At 51.8% G+C, this 16,079-nt stretch overlaps 6 protein-coding genes across 6 annotated transcripts; 3 read left to right on the top strand and 3 right to left on the bottom strand.

The window, feature by feature from the left end:
* Positions 1-124: 124 nt before the first annotated feature.
* On the top strand, positions 125-1,285 carry ASPBRDRAFT_30022 (uncharacterized protein; the record flags this gene model as incomplete). Its single annotated transcript, XM_067622721.1, has 1 exon — positions 125-1,285. The coding sequence occupies one exon, from the start codon at positions 125-127 to the stop codon at positions 1,283-1,285; it is 1,161 nt and encodes a 386-aa protein (XP_067478858.1).
* ASPBRDRAFT_74983 (putative serine/threonine protein kinase ENV7) lies at positions 1,081-6,528 on the bottom strand. Its single transcript, XM_067629262.1, has 11 exons — positions 6,036-6,528; positions 5,360-5,972; positions 4,777-5,307; positions 3,289-3,464; positions 3,051-3,157; positions 2,778-2,949; positions 2,285-2,733; positions 2,152-2,238; positions 2,053-2,106; positions 1,673-2,002; positions 1,081-1,624 (listed from the first exon to the last, which is right to left on the bottom strand). Exons 1-11 carry the CDS (start codon positions 6,153-6,155, stop codon positions 1,441-1,443), a joined length of 2,823 nt encoding a protein of 940 aa, XP_067478857.1. The 5' UTR covers positions 6,156-6,528; the 3' UTR covers positions 1,081-1,440.
* Positions 6,529-6,944: 416 nt separating this feature from the next.
* Positions 6,945-7,298, bottom strand: ASPBRDRAFT_570318 (uncharacterized protein). The gene has a single exon (XM_067627674.1). It carries the CDS (start codon positions 7,195-7,197, stop codon positions 6,979-6,981), a length of 219 nt encoding a protein of 72 aa, XP_067478856.1. The 5' UTR covers positions 7,198-7,298; the 3' UTR covers positions 6,945-6,978.
* A 101-nt stretch (positions 7,299-7,399) lies between these two features.
* Positions 7,400-12,400, top strand: ASPBRDRAFT_54904 (CAP-Gly domain containing linker protein BIK1; the record flags this gene model as incomplete). Its single annotated transcript, XM_067627314.1, has 4 exons — positions 7,400-9,374; positions 10,131-10,428; positions 11,164-11,449; positions 11,555-12,400. 4 exons carry the CDS (start codon positions 7,400-7,402, stop codon positions 12,398-12,400), a joined length of 3,405 nt encoding a protein of 1,134 aa, XP_067478855.1.
* A 754-nt stretch (positions 12,401-13,154) lies between these two features.
* Positions 13,155-13,821, bottom strand: ASPBRDRAFT_570217 (uncharacterized protein). The gene has a single exon (XM_067627673.1). It carries the CDS (start codon positions 13,538-13,540, stop codon positions 13,163-13,165), a length of 378 nt encoding a protein of 125 aa, XP_067478854.1. The 5' UTR covers positions 13,541-13,821; the 3' UTR covers positions 13,155-13,162.
* On the top strand, positions 13,597-14,782 carry ASPBRDRAFT_30016 (uncharacterized protein; the record flags this gene model as incomplete). The annotated part of the gene is made up of 8 exons (XM_067622720.1): positions 13,597-13,666; positions 13,729-13,792; positions 13,952-14,004; positions 14,063-14,126; positions 14,174-14,278; positions 14,602-14,606; positions 14,671-14,726; positions 14,774-14,782. 8 exons carry the CDS (start codon positions 13,597-13,599, stop codon positions 14,780-14,782), a joined length of 426 nt encoding a protein of 141 aa, XP_067478853.1.
* Positions 14,783-16,079: the final 1,297 nt, after the last annotated feature.

Here is a 16,079-nt window from a genome sequence, read left to right as displayed (position 1 = left end):
TGTGCAGGGACAAGGGACCGGCGACCCCCGTTTCAAGTTTTTATAGTACATTCACAGAGTACATTGTGATGGACTCAACAAAGCCGTAAAGGGATATATACTACATCATATCCTCGAAGTACCAATGTACCTAGTCACTTATCTCTGCTTCCACAGAACAGGCAACCATCGCAGCAAGACCAGCTTATTGAAAATGAGCAAGCGTCGCTTTTCAGAGAGTATATCCCCATCTCCAGAACCATCACCAGCATCGGCAACAGCATCAGCTTCAGCATCAGCCTCAGCGCAAGTCCCCGCCCCAAAACGACGCCGAATGCGACGACAACGCCAACAACGACAAAATCGACAATACCTGTCCATCGACCCTCCACCTCCGGAGGACTACTATTACCAATCATCAAGCCCGATATCAGCTACTACTACTACCCCTGTTGTATCTTCTCCAATACCTCCTCCTCCTCTATCATCTCCTCCTCCGCCTCCACCACTACCGACACCACCACCCCCTCAACAACCACCCTCGCCAGCAGCACCACCACTACCACCAAGAAGAAACCCCAGATATAGACGCATCCTCCCCAAACAAACAGCAACACCCTCCACATCTACATCCACCTCCGCAACCACTACAAATCACACAACCCACCCCCCAGAACCCACTCCCCGACCTCCCAAGAAAGGAAGTAAAATCCACCCCTACCTCCACCGAATCCTCAACCACCTCCGCACGCCACTCCACGCGCTCGTCTCCAGCACAACCGGCCACGAACACCCGGACTTCCCCAGAAGTCTACTACAATATAACCTCCTCACCTCAGAGCAACTGGATAGACTGGCCGTGCATTTCCATCAGGTGCATCCGCCTGTTAGAGGGACGTTTTGGTATCCGGTTTTGATTGTGCCGTGGCTCAAAAGGGATCATGGTACTTATGTGAACAGGGTTGTGGATGGGAAGGAGGAGGTGGGGTTGGAGGTGAAGAGGAGGAGGTTTGGGAGGTTTATTGGGCTTAGGGGGTGTGAAGAGAGTTCTTCTTCTGGGAATGAGAGGAGGAGAAGAGGGAGGAGGAGGGCGAGGGCGAGGGCGAGGGAGAGGGAGAGGGAGAGAGAGGAGATGGTGAATGGGGGTAGAGGTGAGGTGGAGGAAGGGGAGGTTAGGGAGGAGTATGAGGAGGAAGAAACGGCAGAGGAGATGGTGGCGAGGATGGAGAGGGAGTGGTTTGAGGCGATGATGAGGGCGAGATATGAAGGGGAGTATGCGATGAGGTGGAAGATGGGGAGGGGGTGATACTTTTCTACTATCATATTGTTGTCATTTCGGGTCTTATATGAGGGTATATATTGGGCTATGGCATGGGTTGGATTATAATATTGGTGTTCGGTGTATATATCGGCGTTATGTACCCTTGTTGATTTGAACTTCACTTACTATCGGCAAAACTGCTAATGTCCCATCCCCCTCGCCCAATTCTCCTCCACGATCCTCCAATACTTATCTCGACTCTGCATTCGGAACGTCTTCCCCCATTTGATCATCACCAGAAATACCGCTGCACATGCCATGCCTACAAACGCAGCGGATATGAAGCAGTTCTGGTATCCGAGGTGGTTCACCCACGGTGTTATTCTATCGCAATTAGCTTGTGAAACGGCCATAGTGAAAGGATAGAAATACCCATAGCCCATGGCAAACGACATGGTGTTCCGAACCAATATCACACTTGCCATCGCATCCCCGCTCAGCTCCCGGTAGCTGTCAACCAGGTAGTTGACGCTCAGCGTGATGCCGCACGTGTTAGCCAATGCTAGCAAGCACATCGCTACGATGAGTCCGAACCAGTGCACTTCGTGTGCGGCGCCCACGCCCCAGAGCAAAAGAGACCCTGGTACGATGAGCAGGCAAACGGCAAATGGCCACAGACGCTGCTCTGCTTCCATGACTCCGTTGTTGCGGCGCGCGAGTCGGATCGTGAGCCAGTCACTGAAGCGGCCGGTGAAGAGGGAGCTGTTGCTGTTAGCTGTTTATAGCAGTTGAGAACACTCCAAAGTACTTACGCTAGGATAACACCCAGAATGCAGGATAGATAGCTGAGACCGACCATAGCAGAGCTATACAGGTTAGCATAATACATCATTTATCCTCAAGCAACTTACCTGAAGTTATAAGGTGCGCCGCCCAAAATGATAGAAGCGGTTCCGTTCAGCACATTGAACCAAATTAGGTATGAGCCGTAGGAGAATCTGCCTTGGTCAGCTTTGTAAATCCAGTTCGGCAGCATAGACATACCCCGCGTAGAATACTACCGGCCAGCTCAGGTAGTATAGTGTCTGGTAGAACCGCCGGAACATATTGTTCCTCGGCAGCTTGGGTCCTACAAGGGACAGTTTCTGAAGATACGTCTTCCTCTGATACATCACCCCGCATTCTGTATCACCTTGCTGCGTCAAATCAGCAGGCGGATGTTTCTCTTTCTCACCCTGCTCGGACGTGCGCGAAGAAGCTTCCGTCGAGGTCACCACCGCAACTGTTGGCTTCTCGCGCACGTAGTTCGTCTCCTCCATGAAGAAGTACAAAAATACAATGGCAAAAGCGCAGAAAATGCTGGGCCAGTAGAACACCCATTGCCAGCCTTGATACTCGGCGATGAAGCCGCAGATGACCGGGGCAAAATAGTTGCTGCCGGCCAGGAAGAACGCATATAGCGCCATGTATGTCCCTCGCTCATGGGTGAAGTACTGAATGGTCAGCTTGGTCTGGATACGGGCCAGGATGGACTCACCACATCAGTCACGGTTACTTCCGGGAGAGCTTCAATGGGAGCCGTGAAGAATCCCGAGAGAATACTGCGCGCGATCCATTGACCGTTGGTATGGATGTAGGGGCTGCTGGAGTCAGTAATCACACATACGCCCATATCCCAGTGGGACGACGTACCCCCATACCGAAGTGCCCTGTAGATACATTAGTTTTGGTAGTGGTGAGTGGTTCATCCCGCAAGGTGCATACCAGAATGCCAACCAAAGAAAGTATGTATGTCAGTCGCTTGCCATACTGCAGCGACAGTGGTTGCCAGAATAAAAGCCCCCATCCAGCAAACAGAAACATATACCCCGTTCCCTCGTTCAGAGTATCAACCGAGACACCAGTTGCATCGGAGAGCTGCGTGAGTACCGAGTAGACGACAGAGCATGCAATACCAGCAAACAGCGTGTATCTGCAGGTCCCATCCTGTTAGTCACTGCATCCACTAGACAAAGATATTAGAATCATCTGCAGACATACACGCTCACACAGATGGTAGACAAGGTCTTCCTCCACGGAGCCCAGTTCAAGGGATCATCGGGATCATTCGACGGTTCCGGAATGAGAACGATGTCACTATCGCCGCGATCTGCATGACGGGTGGCAAGGACATGCTCCAAGTCCACCAGCGTCACAGTGCCCGGGATAGCAGTCCGATCGAGGCCTGGGGTCATCTTGTTGATACTAGATTAACTGCACAAGTCGAACATAAAGGGAGAAGAATGAGTGGGGAGAGGAGGAGGAGGAATGGAAGGGATGTAACGTCAAGGACAGCAGCTGGCGAGGTGGTCAAAGGCTGTTTATCAGAAATACTCCGAAAACGATCAAATCAGATCAAGTCAAAGCGTCGGCAAATAGCAAATATGCCATCTCCACTGCAAGACCGATTCCCTGGAGCTGTTAGTAGATAAACAGTGACTCCATCTAGATAAACATCCTGTCAAAAGTCCACCGGCCCTGCCTGGTTCTGTTATCATCCTCCACCAGATAAGCAGGCGGAAGGCATTCCGTCGTGCAGCAGAGAGACAACCGCTCAATTGTTGGCTCTGAATGACTGACTCTCAATCCAGCTGATAACTAAAGAAGCATCGGATCCACTCCTGCTATCTTCTCAAGTAGATCAATCCATTGATGGCAGTTGGATAACCACTTCCCCGCGCAGGCCCATTCGACTCCAAAATCAAATGTCATCCATCGCTAACCGGCTGGAGTTGCCCAACAAGGCGCGGGGTTGTCGGCAAATGGTATCTCGCTGGCAGATCGGAAGAAGCCTACCTACGCTGTTTCATTGGTATTCCAGGAAAAGACCGTTGATAGTAGATACTAGATGCTACTGGTGCGTCGCTCCGACCAATCCACTTGATGAAGACAGATGTGATGCTTACGGACTTACTCCGCTTCGAAGATTCTCCCCTCCAGCACGGATCACGTTGGATAGAGCCACGGTAGGATTCGCGCTCCGTCGGGTGGATTCAGGGAGCTACCTTATCAGCCGTGCTAAATATCGTATCTGATTCGTACTTTCTATATCTGAGGAACATCTGATGGGTGATACTCCCGCTTTTGGTCCGAATTTCGGGTTGATCTGCTCTACGGCTGGGCCAGAACAAGCCTAGATCATCGCCAAACCATGGGAAGTATCCGGATCTCATCAAAGATACCAGGGATTCTTCAAGCTGATCATCTCTACGGATAAACAAGGAGGAATCAAACTGCCGCCTGCAGCTATTATTATTCTGGTATCAAGCTCGCGAATCTGGAAACCACAGCAGAGAATCTTAGACGACAATCCCAAAATAACCACAGACAGGAACAAACAGGAATAAATAAGGCGATATGTGCAGATCTGGCTGGTATAATACAATCTGGCCAGGGCCAGACAATTCCGCACGTAGTTCAACCGACAGGAACATTCCCACCAGCTGAGACACGACAGAGACTAAAACAGGTAGACACTGCCCACTAGCTTGAACCACTGGCAATGTCATCCTCCTCTGGAAGATCTTTGATGACGTCCTTCAGGATCTGAATCAGCTCATCAATATCAGGCCGGTCTGCAGGCTCCACCTGCAGGCACTTGCGGACCACGTCCTTTACGGGTGCACTGATCTGCATCGTGTTATCTTTGCGGCTATCATCACCACCCGCCTTTCCCTTGCCCTTGGTAGCACTCGATTTCTCGTCGGGGAATCTCCAGTCACCGCCCAACACACACATGCTCAAGCTGCCACCGGTCTCTTCACTGCGGGCTTCAAAGGGGCTCTTGCCCACCAGACAGGCATACAGTGTGCATCCTAACGACCAGATATCCACCTTTGTGTCGATGATCGAACCTGTCTTGACGTCGAACAGTTCCGGTGCCCGATACGGCATCGTACTGTGTTCCGCAGCGGTATCTTGGACGGCCAAGGCAAGCGACCGGGAGGTGATGGCAATAGGGCTGGGTGCTAGCGATCCGAGATCCATGAGGATGGGTGTACGGCCATCATCGGCAATCATGATGTTTCCTGCAAGCGAGCATTAGCGGATAGTCGCTTCAATAGGGAGCAATAGCCGTACCAGGCTTGATGTCCCGGTGGGCGTACGGGCGAAGATCGCCGTCTTGCACGCCCTCCTGGCTTATTGTGACCTCGTCGTCCATTAATGGCTCATTCTCCTCTTCTTCATCCACGTTTTGGCTAGTGCGCCGCTTGGGTTTCGGCATCCGCATAGCAGTGTCCGCGTCTGCCTCTGCACCCTCTCTCCTAACAGCTTTAGCCTTGCGTGTAGGACCCGTCCCACTTTTCACACGGTACAGGTGCATCGCTCGGAGCGCATTGGCAACGCCGAGCATCAGCACCATCAGGCGCTTCTCCGGAAAGCGGGAATGGTTGACGAGGTTCGCATTGATGGCATCCTGGAGGTTTCCTCGTTGGTAGTACGGCAGGAGAATGTAGACCGTCTTCGATCCTGCGTCGCCGCCATCGGCGCGGAATTTTGACCCGGATTCGGTGGACACACAGTGGTCGATGGAATGAATGATGTTGTTCTGAGTAGTAAACAGATTGTAGGCCTCCACTTCCTTCAGCGCCTGGGAAACGGACTCTTGACCGAAGGGACACCGGATCTTCTTCAGTGCGAACAGTTCCGAGGTCGATTTGTCTTGAACGAGATAGACATAGGAGAAACCACCCTAGCATGATGCGATGATCGTCAGCATCGCGCGGTACCGGGCATAAGCCAGAAGCAATCATACTTCACCGAGGAGTCGGAGCAACTTGAAACTACGATTGTTGATCTTTAATTGCGGCGTGCTGGGGAAACAGCACATGCAATCGGTGAAGTTGTAGAGGAGGTCGAAAAAGTACTGCGCCATGGCGGATGGAGGAGCACACCAGTGCAGGGAGAACTATTCACAATGCAGCTACAGGAAGCTGATTATTAGACTGCGATAGCTGTAGGGACGGGGTCCCCGTGGCGACTAGGAGGTGACTACGCGGCACTATCGTTCTGACGGCTGGGATCCACCCCGGCGATGGCGCAGGCGCACAGGCAGGCAGAAGAAGCCGGCGGAGCAAGGGAGAGGGGAAGAGCAAATGATCCGAGGCCCTTGAGCAGATGGAATGTACAAAGTAAGGTCCGGTGAGAAAAGGGAATGAGCATTAATTGGGGAGGTTGAGGGACGAGAGAAGAGGGTAAACTGATGAATATCTGGAAGCCGCGTGTTCAGACCGGAGTCGATCTCCGTAGACTGATTGAGAGAGTGAGTAACTGGTGAGTGGCTGCAACGGAGAGCCAGTCGATGATGTGGTGAGATTGAGAGCCTCAGGCAAGCATGGCATCCACCAACTAGTCATGCGTTAGTCAGCCCACCCAGGAGCTGGTGGTAACTTACACTTTCTGCGGGCAGTACATACCCGTATATAACAATACGCAATACGTCTAATGTATTTTTATTACGATATAAATGCAAGTATAACCATGTAAGGTAAAGTACATAACAGCCACTCGGGCCAGTGGGGCAGGCCATCCGCCCAAAGAAGCAACCCATGGTTCGTGTGTTTATTGTGGCCGAGGCCGCTGAGATGCGAAGGATGGAAGAATAATTGGTCTTCGATGGCCAAACTGTGACCAACTAGACGGTGTGAAAGTGTCCCCTGTCCCTGCTAGCATGACGACACGGCACTGGTCGTTCAACCTTAGCAACTGTTTTGCCTCTGTATTTCACTCCCTGAGGCAGTGACTGACTGAACAATCCAGTCTCTCTCTCTCTTTCTTTTGCTATCCACCGGACGGATTGGCTCTTTCTCTTTTCCGTCCTTCGCTGCCCAACTGAGGCAAACGCTGGACGGCATAAGGAAACAAACCCTCCGAGCCTCTCCTCCTCGCAGCTGAACCCAGCATCCAGCAAACACCATGACGACTGGCCTATGATCAGTCACCTCTCCAACCTCCCTGCTACTACTTCTGCAAACCACCCCTTTCTAAACGCATTCCTTAAATCCGTCCGTCGCAGTTCTCTAAAAGCCCTCCCCCTCCTCCTTCGTGCGGTATAAGTCGACCTCATTCCCACCACCCCTCTATTTAGCGCAGCCACCAATCGTCCCAATTCCCATCGCCATGGCGCCCCTCGACGACGTCCAGGTGGGTGACCTGGTCAATGTCCCCGGGGGTATGTTCGGGACAGTCAAATACCTGGGAGGTGTAGCGGGCAAGCCGGGAAAGTTTGCAGGCATTGAGCTAGCGCCGGAGCATGCCAGACGAGGGAAAAACAATGGAGATGTCGAGGGCAGGAGATACTTCTCTACGTCTGTCCCCGGCTCGGGGATCTTTGTGCCTATGAACAACAACAAATACGTCACCAAGCGCTCGTCCGGTCCGACCTCGACGGTGAACACCGGCCCTCCAACCCCCTCCCGACCGGTCAACTTCAGCAAGTCCGTTGGCCCTGGTCCCGCAATGCGCCCACCACGCGTCCGACGCCCTTCCCTTCCCCGCCCTGAATCTCCCAGAGGACCGCCGCCGTCCAAGCTCACCTTGACCGGGCTACGGACGCCCTCTTCCGCCTCCCGCGCGGCTCCCTCCAACGCCTACCCACGCAGTCCTATCAAAGCCCCATCGCGCGCCTCTGATCGCCCTCCCTCGCGAGTCAGCCGAGTAAGCACGGAGGATGATGGCCCCGCAGCTAGAATATCCGAAGTCCAGCAATCGGCAATGGCAGCTGAGGTGCAAGAGCTGAAGGATCACGTCAAAAGCCTAGAGAACCAACTCTTGGAACGAGACAAACAATTGGATGAGCAAGCACATACTCTGTCCGATTTCCAGAGAACCCTGGAGGAGCTGGAAGGGTCGGATTCGCTGTCCATCCGGGCTCAGTTGCGGGAAAGGAACGAGAGGATTGCTCAGCTGACGGCTGAGTTTGACTTGCACCGCGCCGACTTCCGTAGTACCTTGGACACGTTGGAGATAGCTGCTTCCGAGACGGAGCGCGTCTATGAGCAGCGGCTGGATGAGCTGATGCAACAAAACAGAGAGCTTCAGGACCGCGGAGAGGATGTCGAGGCTGTTGCGCGACAGCTCAAGCAATTGGAGGAATTGGTTTCGGAGCTTGAAGAGGGTCTGGAGGACGCCCGGCGAGGTGAGGCCGAAGCCAGGGCAGAAGTTGAATTCTTGCGCGGGGAAGTGGAGCGGACAAAGCTCGAGCTGCAGAAGGAGCGGGATTCTAAGGACTCACACGCAGCTAGCGATGGGCCACAGTACTCGAAAGAACTGGAGCAGAAGGATGATGAAATTCGTGGTCTGAAAGCCATCATCCACTCCTTGAGCCGGGGAGACCCAGATTTGCATGCACTGCAGCAGAATGGATTTGGAACGAGTCCGCCGAACCATGATCCCGATCATGTGGCTCATTTGGAACAACGTGTCGAGGAATTTGAGCGCATGTCCGAACGGAAGACATACCGTATCGAAGAATTAGAACGTGAGCTCCAGCAGTTGCAGCTCAACGGTGACACTCACACCCCCGGCTCCGCGCTCTCTACATCACCCAACCACCAAAGGTCCCCCAGCTCCAACGGAAAGCTTACGAACGGCCATGGAATCAACCATGCGCATCGGCTTTCAGATCGCACGGTCGTTCCGAATGACTGGCAAGATTTACCTCCGCATGAGGGACAATATCAGGCCTACTCTACCCGCCACCGCGGCATCTCGGATGCTTCTCATCATCGTCTGGAGACCATGCACGAGTCAGACGGCCGCTCGGAGGATGGCGGCTCGCTGTGGTGCGAGATTTGTGAAACCGGAGGGCACGATATCTTGACCTGCACGAACATGTTCGGCGCAGAGAGTAAGAACAAGGCCCCTGATGTTGCTGAGGCCCCCCATGACGACAGCTCTGCGGATGAAAAGCCAACCCCAGAGGAATCCACGGCTGAACCATCCACCTTCTCACATGAAGAGGACACGGCACCCCAGAAGACGGGTCGTGACGTCGTGATGGAGGGACTGAGAGGAGCGGGCCTATCGTCTTCTTCCTCCACCATGGGCCCTGTTGGCGGAAAGGAAAGCGGCGTCGTTGACGAGTCCAAATGGTGTGCGCTCTGCGAAAGAGATGGCCACGAGAGCATCGACTGTCCATTTGATGATTGATGGGGGCGGAATGCTGATGCATGAGATTCATGGCAGCTTAATTACCAAATGGTCATGATGCTATGTGCACCGATGTTGAGATGTGTGTCCTATATGTTGGCTTAGTGGACCTGTCATTTCTGGGATTCTTTTCTGTTCGAGGCGCACTATGTCTAAACACATTTTCAGGATATCCTTCTTCCTTTTTGTCCCTCATACACAACATAATCATGTTGGCATTTTCTGGTCTTTCTTTTCTTCTTTCTTGGCTGTATGAAACAACATAGCGCGCTTTGCAAAGGTTGCTGTTTGCTTAAAGCGGCTGCATTACATTCCTGTGCCACTACTAGCCTTTTCTTATTTCTGTCACATTCTTTAGACTGTTTTACCGGCCTTCTTTGGACACAGCGGCTTCTTGGCTGATTGTGGCTGTTTTTCTATCTTTTATACTCCCCTGTCCAGAACTGTGCCTGATACCTCTTTAATTATACATTCGAATCACAAGCCACGATCCAAGTATACATTACGCCTGGCTACCACACCAGAATCACATCAGACAATTACTGGCAAACTTCTTAACCGATCAAGATTGTTGAGGTTCGTGAAGGAACACTTTTACACAGCTACTATGACATCCATCCAACCAACCAACCACGTACATACTTACATCTCCAACAGGGTATCTCATCCACCAAACAGCAACCAAAGAAGTAAAATCAAGGCTGCACCACCTCCCCCTCCTCATACTTCGACCTCGCCACAACCCCACAAGCCTTACACGTCCTCTTCTGCTCATCACCCGCAAACTCCTCCACAACCTCCTTCACCTGCGTCCCCAAATCCGTACAAACAAACCTCTTCTCCCACACCACCTCCCCGCAATCCTTGTTCCGACAATACCACCTCATCGCATCCACCGCGCCTTCCTTCCTCGGCTGCTCCATCACCACGCCCACCGTATCCTTGAACCGCACAGGACAATGCGGCGTATTCGCCGGCAGCAGGAACAACGAGCCCTCGTGGATCGGAATGTCTTGGAAGGTGGGCGGGGTGGTGGATTCGTCGACGGTGCGGAGGAGCATCGAGCCTTTATACTGGTAGAAGAATTCTGGGGTCGTGTTGATGTGGTAGTCTGTTCGGGCGTTGGGGCCGCCGACTATCATTACTGTGTAGCCTTGTGTGGCAGGGGAGGAGGGGTGATAGACGCAGTAATTGTTTACGGGGGGTTGGAGGAGGTGAGAGTTGGTTTCAAGCCTATTTGCTATTTAGTCAGTTATATTCAGGTGTGTTTTGGGGAGTGGGTGTGCTGTGTCGCGTGTGTTTGTTTGTAGGAGGCAATGCGGGGGAGGGGTAGTAATTAGGTAGTTTGTAGTGGCGATGTGGAGGACTACTGTACCATTTGGGGATATTCAGTGCTGGTGGAAGCATGGTGACGATGTGCTTTGTCTGTGTCTGTAGTATTGTAGAATGATAATGTGATAATCTGGAGAACAAACAAGTATATCGAGAAAAAAAAAAAAAGCCACTGATTGATTATAAATGATGATCAACCCAACCCATCGCATCTATCCGGTGAACCGTGAAGGGTCCTTATCCATTCGGAGATAACCGCGGATTAACGCCGGGTCGGCGCCGGAACAACTCCGCCCCCGGCAGATTTTCTCGATTCGCTTTTTGCGGTCCAGGCGAGAGCATCTGGCGCCGACGAAGATTTTCGATCTACAGATTGTTGATTGACCACGGAGATCTTGCAGAGTCTCCAGTACAGCTAAAATGGCGTCAACATCTCAGCCCCCTCTCCGGTTCACTTCCCACAAGAATTTCGTGTACCGTCTCGTCTTCGCTACGTTGACAGGCCGCACGATTCAAATATCCCAGATCCGTCCTTCGTCGCCTACGAATCCCGGTCTCGCTCCTCATGAAATTTCGTTCCTCCGTCTCCTGGAGTCCGTCACCAATGGCTCCCAGATGGAGATCTCATACACCGGTACCATCCTTGTTTACAAGCCCGGTCTCATCACAGGCAGTTCGCCAGGCGTGGCCACGAGCAGCGGAGGTGTCATCCGGCACGAGCTCCCGGCAGGGTGCAATCGTGGTGTGAGTTATTATCTGCTGCCGCTCTGCCTTTTGGCACCCTTCGCCAAGGCTCCCATCAAGGTCCTGTTTACTGGTCCAGGTGTGATCACCTCCTCCACCCCGAATGGTGACATGTCCGTGGACAGTGTGCGGACCGCCATTCTACCTCTCTACAACCAATTTGGAATTTTCAACAACATCGAGCTGCGTATCCTACGGCGATCGAACCCTGGGCCCAATGGCAGGGGCGGTGGTGGAGAAGTTCAGCTAGTTTTTGGCCACCAGCTCCGGCTGCCGAAGACACTACACCTGATGAACCCCGGTCGCATCAAGAAGGTTCGCGGTGTGGCCTACTCTGTCGGTGTTTCCGCCTCCAATAACGCGAGAATGATCGAAACCGCCCGTGGTGTTCTGAATCCACTCGTCCCTGACACCTATGTCTTCTCCGATGTGTCGTCGGCACCCCTCGTGCCTGCCCCCGAGAAGAGCAATCCCTCCGCAAAAAAGAAGATTGGTCTTGGTTTCGGACTCTCGTTGGTTGCAGAGTCGTCTACTGGCTGCCTGTTTTCCGCCGATGTGGCGTCGCCTCCCGCAGGCGGCGAGGCGCCTGAAGACATTGGGAAGCGATGTGCTTACCAGCTACTTGAGGCCATTTCGAAGGGAGGTTGCGTTGCCCCTGCAGCTGTACCGACCATGCTGGGTCTGATGACGATGGGATCGGAGGATGTTGGACGAATCCAGGTTGGTCGGGACGTGATCGCCGAGGAGAGCACCATCCAGCTGGCCAGGGACCTGGCCAAATTCGGCGCTCCAGGTTGGGGTTTGAGAGATGCAAGTGGAGAGAATGAGAATGGGGATGTGATCATCAGCGTGGTTGGCCGCGGCATTGGCAACGTTGGCCGTAAGGTTGCTTGATTGTGAAGACCCAACATCAGCCTCACATCAACTCCGCGGTCGGCTGTTTCAGGTATTACCGACCTTTTCTGGTCGGTGGTCTGTTCCAGTGGAGCTTCACAAGGGCCCTGTCACAGCGTTGTTTCAAAGTATGGCCAGTTTGCATCTGATTGCCCAATGTGAGCGCCGGGTACTGCCCCTGGCGACAGCGGTGTATCACGTAGGCGCAAGGGAAGGGCAAGGTTTCATCTCCACTGAGGGGAAGACCGCAGACCACGTCATTTTCTAATAAAAGCTGCATTTCGTCTTCGACCTCCGACTTTCACCTTCTTTATCGCCAAGTTGCGTCGTTAACTTGGGTCATGTGCCACGTGGCTGAGATTGGCGCCCAGCCGACAACTGTTCGCCGCACACCGCAGCCCGGATCTTGACCTGTTGGATTCCCATCTTCGGGGAGGGCAATCTAACGCTTCGGACTGGCAAGTTGGGTGCTTTTCGTGAGGCACTTTGTTGTTCATATTTCCGTGATACCCTTTATTTGTTTGGTATGTGGGCTTCCACCTCACCGCTGGGAGCCACTTGAAGATCGAATGGGATTGGCAGTTCGAAGTAGGGTTTGCTGGCTGCGGCCTAACCGACGTGCTTCATGCAGCAAGTTTAAGTTTCTGAGACGAGAATGGATCGTCGTTCCTGTACATAGAAATAGCTTGAATATAAGATGCTCGGCTCCGTCCTGTTTTCTTCCCCGACTTTCAGTACTCTCTTAGTGTGATATCGCTCCTGCTACTCACACCGTCTTCTTCTAACCCCCCGATCAGTGAACATAGCTCGCCTACGAACCGGAGATTTTGCCATTACGTTTGCCAGGACAGCCGACGCCCGTATGCCCACGACTACGCTGTCGACATGGATTGTGATACCCGATGCTTCGACTTGACGCTCGTCTTCCCGATTCTTCTTAAGCTGACGCCAGATCGATCGTTTGTTTAGCGATGCCGTTTGAAAGGCAGCCGAGTTTGCGAGAGACCGATACGATGGACTTTTCGACCCTGACTGTACTTGTACTTGCTCGACCATGAGGCGTCGTCCCGGCTTAGATGCGGTTTGCCTGCCTCCCAGTGCAGCTCGATCCTTCCCGAAGAGGAAATTGCAGTTCTGCATCTGCTCCTTCCCTGCCGGTGTCTGTATGCCTGTCTTTGGCCTAGTCTCTGGTCATAATGACGGCCTTTCCCTCCCCCTTCTTTCTTTCTTCTTCTTTCCTTCTCTTTTTCCTCTTCCTCCTCACTAGTAACTTCCACTCTCATCCTTCCTTGCTCTTGCTAACCTGCTTGACTGCCATCTCTTCACAGGTATCCCTCGCCCTCGCACCTTCCCAGTTTCTGCTTCGAGTTATTTCATGAAGATGCTGTTTGGGTAAGTGCTCGTTCAGGTTTGGTTGGGCTGACTGCCGTCTAGGCTCTTTGGTGGGCATACCGAGGGATTTGGCCTTGCCTAGCATGGGTTCATCAGAGCTTCTCTGGTGGTGCTTGTGTGACAGCAGGGCTGTTAGCTACTAACTGAACAATAAACCAGGGATTTGTGTAACACCTCCTTTCTGAGCATAAGCCGCCCCGTGGGCAGGCCCAGTAAGTGACAGAGCTTGTGAGTCACAACTAGATGCCTAGATGCTTCTTGTACTGACAGTCACTAGGCTGGCTAAAAACACTCAGCCCACCCCGCCGGCCAGTTCCAAAAGGGAAATGCTCTGGTTAGTCGTCTTGCTCATGCCACCATGCTTTTCTGACGTGAAATCAGTGCCTTCCACCCATCCTCTTTCTCCTCCCCATACCTGGCCCCATCGGCCCTTCCTCTCCTCTCACTTGTCCCCTCCTTCGATGCCTGGCGCTGTGGACACGCCCAGTAAGTGACAGGACTTGTATGTCATACATCGTCGGCAGTTTGAGCTCAGAGCTGACTGTTTGTAGGCTGGATAAACATCGTCCGCACGTCAGGCTAGCCTTTATCTTGAATGTCAGTACTCTTTCGTTATTTCGAGAAATAAACACTAACTGTTCTAATAGCCCAGCACCGACTTGACTGATATTCATACTTGTCAACCTTTCGCTTAGAATGCCAGAAGATGCAGTCATCGAGCGTTGGGATATGTCCGGTTGATTTCCACAAAAGCACCTTGCCATACACAAGATGACGGGACATGAACAAGAGTAACTGCATAGCGGCAGGCCCAGTAAGTGACAGAGCTTGTAAGTTGCCCTGCCACTTGACAACAACTAGTACTGACGGCTCTCCAGGCTGGCTAAAAGAAAACATTGCCACCTGCGGTGAAACGTGGAGAGTTAGCCGAAAGGTAAGTTGATCAAGACAGGCTTTCTAACAAGATACTAACATCTATAGGAAGTCTGATGGTAATTAAGCTGGGGATTATGTATTGATGAATCTTCACTGTTCAGGGGTGTTCTTTCCACAGATCTATCTCGTCCTGGTCAAGGCTTTTACCCTACGAGGTTCTCCTCGGCTGCAACCCTAATGGGAGGATAGAAACCAATACATCAATTATACCATATTCTAAAAACTCTTCACTAGCTTAGCGTTGTTCTTATGTATGGTGCACAAATGTTTGTGGACCTCCCGTAGCCTCATTCTCATCCAGCTAGTTGCAGCATCGACCTTTCCTCTGTCAGCAGCATTGAGTTGCTTCACTTGGTGAATCCGGCTGCCGGACGTATTGTGGATGAGTTTGGAAGTACCCTGGGTTAATGTACTTCTTGTCTTGGGTTAATGTGGAGGCGTGGATGGACGATCTAATTTGTGTCAGCCCGAGTCCTACTCACTAAGTTATACATTCGCTTCAAACTACATACATATTTATTAGCCGATCGACCTTGCTATATTAGATGATAGCCATGTAGGAACTTTACTGTTTGAAGCAGAACTATCGTCTTGGAAGCTATCGAATCCCCAATATGCACACCGTCTGACCCAAAGCCCCCAAAGGAGTTGCAGCGCAAGACCCAGTCACCCTTGTTGTATTTTTCTAGCCGTAAAGTTCTTTCACTCAGGATTTGCAACAATGACTGTCTCGGCACAAGTCGCTCACTCAGTACTATGTTCATTGAATGGAGTAAATCATAGATTACTAGTCACTATAATCTGAACACTTCACTCGATTCTCTGCTATTTATATCATCTTTGATATTTGTAGAATTACGTCTACTCCTTCTTCCTTGAATACTACTCTTATGGGTATATCAAGTCCACGGATTTCAAGTTTGAGGCATGGGGGTTGCAGTTACAATGCCTATAGGATATCTTAGTTTGAAGGCAGTACTACGGAGTACGAATCTCCAACTAGTCTATTTCACGATCCGAGAATACAACGAGTTATCAGAGTAATGAACTAGGATATTAGACTATATGGGCACCTGACCTAGCCATAAGCTAGTACCAATAGCTTTTTAGGCTATCTTAGCATTCTCATAAACTTTAGTGAGATAATGATCTTTGTTGCTGAATCGGAGAAGTGACAAGAAATCTTCAAACACCCCTGGCAACCTCCAGGAACAGGACCAATGATTGTTGAGAACCGAAGCAAATTGTTTCAGAAAGAGATGACCATCTGTGCATCATACTAGTGGGTAACTTGAGAATCATTGAGATTATTAAGTATTAAATTCACTGATACTACCGAAGCACCGTGACT

Source organism: Aspergillus brasiliensis, assembly GCF_001889945.1.
Source record: "Aspergillus brasiliensis CBS 101740 unplaced genomic scaffold ASPBRscaffold_6, whole genome shotgun sequence".
Taxonomy (NCBI): Eukaryota; Fungi; Ascomycota; class Eurotiomycetes; order Eurotiales; family Aspergillaceae; genus Aspergillus; species Aspergillus brasiliensis.
Note: the sequence above shows the minus strand (reverse complement) of the source record. Positions and strands in the feature narration are given on the sequence as shown.

Excerpts from the sequence above, each read along its gene's own strand:
- ASPBRDRAFT_74983 (XM_067629262.1), bottom strand. The coding sequence starts at position 6,155 with ATGGCGCAGTACTTTTTCGACCTCCTCTACAACTTCACCGATTGCATG. Across the intron at positions 5,308-5,359 it reads CCACCGGGACATCAAGCCTG|GAAACATCATGATTGCCGAT; the intron begins GTACGGCTATTG and ends GCTCGCTTGCAG. Across the intron at positions 2,107-2,151 it reads GGCGCACCTTATAACTTCAG|CTCTGCTATGGTCGGTCTCA; the intron begins GTAAGTTGCTTG and ends TAACCTGTATAG.
- ASPBRDRAFT_570318 (XM_067627674.1), bottom strand. The coding sequence starts at position 7,197 with ATGGTGTTTGCTGGATGCTGGGTTCAGCTGCGAGGAGGAGAGGCTCGG.
- ASPBRDRAFT_570217 (XM_067627673.1), bottom strand. The coding sequence starts at position 13,540 with ATGCAGAACTGCAATTTCCTCTTCGGGAAGGATCGAGCTGCACTGGGA.